The 3,180-nt window shown below is 46.7% G+C and overlaps 1 protein-coding gene across 3 annotated transcripts in view; it reads right to left on the reverse strand.

Annotated features, from left to right (window-relative positions):
• Window positions 1-265: 265 nt before the first annotated feature.
• PYM1 (PYM homolog 1, exon junction complex associated factor) overlaps window positions 266-3,180 on the reverse strand; it is a 25,482-nt gene continuing 22,567 nt past the window's right edge. For all 3 annotated transcript variants that reach the window (XM_003790504.2, XM_012805595.2, XM_023513618.1), the window contains exons 2-3: window positions 1,610-1,703; window positions 266-1,204 (exon numbers count right to left, since the gene is read on the reverse strand). In XM_003790504.2, coding sequence (XP_003790552.1) covers window positions 721-1,204; window positions 1,610-1,703 — 578 coding nt within the window. In that variant the 3' untranslated portion in view covers window positions 266-720. The remainder of the gene's footprint in view (window positions 1,205-1,609; window positions 1,704-3,180) is intronic.

Below are 3,180 nucleotides of genomic sequence, written 5' to 3' on the forward strand. Positions count from 1 at the left end.
TTGTGGCAGGCATCTGTAGTCCCAACTATTCAAGAGGCTGAGGCAAGAGAATCACCTAAGCCTAGCAGCTGGAGGTTGCTGTGGGCTGTGACATTCTTTCTCTTAAAAAACAAAACAAAAAGAAAAAACTCTGAACTCCTGAGATGGTTCATTACAGCTGACTTCCCCCTCCCTTGTCTCTACTCCCAACATTCATCTTCTGGTGCCAAACTTAGGGGACAAAACACCTGCTAGGAGCTGAAAAGAAAGAGGCAATTCCAGAAACTGTCTACTTGAATTTATTCTCGCTCTTTAAAAAAAAAAAAAAAAAAAAAGGCGAGGGACGGAGAGGGAAATAACCCCATAAACACTGTAGACAGGAACCAAGACTCCCAGACTTGGGCATACTCCCTTACCCTCAACCTCAGTTCTCCAAGAGATTCCCACCCACCCGATTTTCTTTTAAACAAGACACCCCAATCAGCACCAAAGGTACCTGGGGTAGTCACTGAGATTGTGAACACTGGGAACGGAAGAGGGAAAGTCCAAAAAGTAGAAGTTAGGGAGAAAAGGGAAGGAAGGAGGGAGAGGTGAGGCTCCGGAGGGCAGAGTTGGGCTGCAAGAGCTGGAAGTGAGCCAGTATGGAGGCTACCCCTCCTGGCTGCCAGTGCCCACATTACCCCCAACTCCAGAGAACCCCCATGGTTTGTTCTGCAGTTCATTCCCTATTTCCCAAAGGCCTCAAAGGCCTAGCTCCAAGTCCTCTAGCTCCTCTTCCAGCGCCCTCCTCCTCGCTAGCTTCTCCAGCTGCTCTTTGCTGGGCTGGCTGACTTCCCCAGCCTGGATCCGTTGCTGCAGCTCTTCTACTTGCCGAAGCTTCTTCTTTAGGTTCTTTATCTTCTTGGCTTTCTCGCTGGTGGCAGCTGAGTCAGGCTGGTCAGAGGCAGCTGTGGGGGCTGCCCGGGAGCCCTGTGGAGCACTGGGGAACTGAGCTGTCTCTCCCAGGGACACCTTCTCAAGAGTCCGGCTCAAGGCCTCTGCCTCTCCTTTCTCTTGCTGCTGCCGCCTCTTCTCCTTCCGCTTCAGGTTGCGTTTGGCTGTCTTAGAAAGGCCTGGTTCACCACCTTCAGGCTTGGATGGGGTGACAGGAGCAGTAGCCTCAGGGCTCAGCCCTGGGGGTAGTTCTGGTTTACTCTTGAAAAACTTCACATACTTGTTTTCATACCTGCGGGAAACAAAAGATGTCAATAGTTGCAAAGAATCGCCTACATTTTAATCCCTTTTCTTACCCTTCCAATTGGCTCACTCTTACTACGTTCCTGTTTCCTTCCTCTCTATGTTCCCTCCCCAACATTCCTCTGCTCTGCAGGAGAGTCCTTAAAACACCAAGCTCTGAATTTCTGAATGCTATTTGGAGGTTCTGATAAACAGAGGTCCTAGGAAAGGGACTAGTCACCTGTAACCTTCACTCGTCCCTGAATCCCAGCCCCTTCCTCTCCTTTCTGAGATAGCTCTCCTCCTTCCACTCCTGTGGGGCTCAGGAGAGCCTTCCCTGAACTTGTGGGCAAAGAATATTCTATCCTTTTGTAGTAAACACATTAAATATTCCTCCTCAAGCCTAACCACGCACACTGGGACCTCTTCCTGTGGCACATAGCCTTCTTTCACCCTCCGCTGCTTGCGCCAGGTCCCGTCAGGTCTCTGTGTTGAAGCGATGTACTTGCCTAAAATGAGAAAAATTAAGTTGGAGAGTTATTCTTTCTTACTTTCAAACATTCTTCAAGATGAGAGAACAATGCATAAATGTACATATCTTTGCTCAGCACCTGTCTCCACCAAATGTAACCATTAAGGTGCCTTTTTTTGTATCAACCCCCAACCCCCCCCCATCATTATTTACTGAGTGCCTTATACACTGTACAACACACCGTTCTTTCCCTTAAGTAGCTTCTATTGTTATAATTTATTTGGCAGGACAGGACAGGCACAGAGGAAAAAATTATATTCTTCTTTTATTTCTTTTGAGGCAGAGTCTCACTCTGTTGAACTGGGTAGAGTGCAGTGGCATCATCATAGCTCATAGTAACCTCAAATTCTTAGGCTGAAGAGATACTCTTGCCTCAGCCTCTTAAGTAGCTGGGACTACAAGTGCCTGCCACTATGCCTGGCTAGTTTTTCCTATTTTTAGGAGAGAGTGAGTCTCACTCTTGCTCAGGTTCGTCTCCAACTCCTGAGCTCAGGTGATCGGCCTTCCAGAGTGCAAGAATTACAAGTGTAAGCCACTACACAGGGTGGAAAAATATTTATTTTTATTTGTTAAACAGGCCCAGGCTGGGTTCGAACCCACCAGCCCTGGAGCATGTAGCCAACGCCCTAACTGTTGCACCCAGCCTGGAAAAATATTTTTGAAACACATGGCAAGCTGGGCACAGTGGCTGAGATCTGTAATCCCAGCACTTTGGAAAGCTGAGGCGGGTGAACTGTCTGAGCTCACAGGTTCGAGACCAGTCTGGGCCAGAGCAAGATAAAAAAACAGCTAGGCGGTCCCAGCTACTCGGGGGCTGAGGCAAGAGAATCACTTGAGCTCAAAAGTTTGAGGTTGCTGTAAGCTGTGATGCAACGACACTCTACTGTGGGTAACAAAATGAGAGTCTCTCAAAAAAAACAAACAAAAAATAAAACACATGGCAATAAGCATGGGAACATGAAAGGCAATGTAAACAAACAAGAGGCTAAAAGGGGTAAAAACAAGAACCACAGGAAGGGTAAATGACCAGATAAGATGTTATAGAGAAGGGGAAGTTGTATTGAGATGAATCTTGGAAAAAAGGGACTTTTTAGGAATCCATATTATAGATATATAAACATGGTACATAAGGATATATGTAAAGGATGTTTATTGATGTATAATTTAAATTTGCAAAAAGCTGGGTAGCACCTGTGGCTCAGTAAGTAAGGTGCTAGCCCCATATACCAAGGATGGCAGGTTCAAACCCAGCCCCGGCCAAACTGCAAGAAAAAAATAGCTGGGCATTGTGGTGGTGCCTGTAGTTCCAGCTATTCCTTGGGAGGCTGAGGCAAGAAAGTTGCCTAAGCCAAAGAGCTGGAGGTTGCTGTGAGCTGTGATAGCATAGCGCTCTACCGAGGGCAATAAAGTGAAACTCTATCTCTAAAATAAATAAATTTGCAAAAAGCTGAAAG

Source organism: Otolemur garnettii, unplaced genomic scaffold (genome assembly GCF_000181295.1).
Source record: "Otolemur garnettii isolate 467f Iridium unplaced genomic scaffold, OtoGar3 scaffold00043, whole genome shotgun sequence".
NCBI classification, from domain to species: Eukaryota; Metazoa; Chordata; class Mammalia; order Primates; family Galagidae; genus Otolemur; species Otolemur garnettii.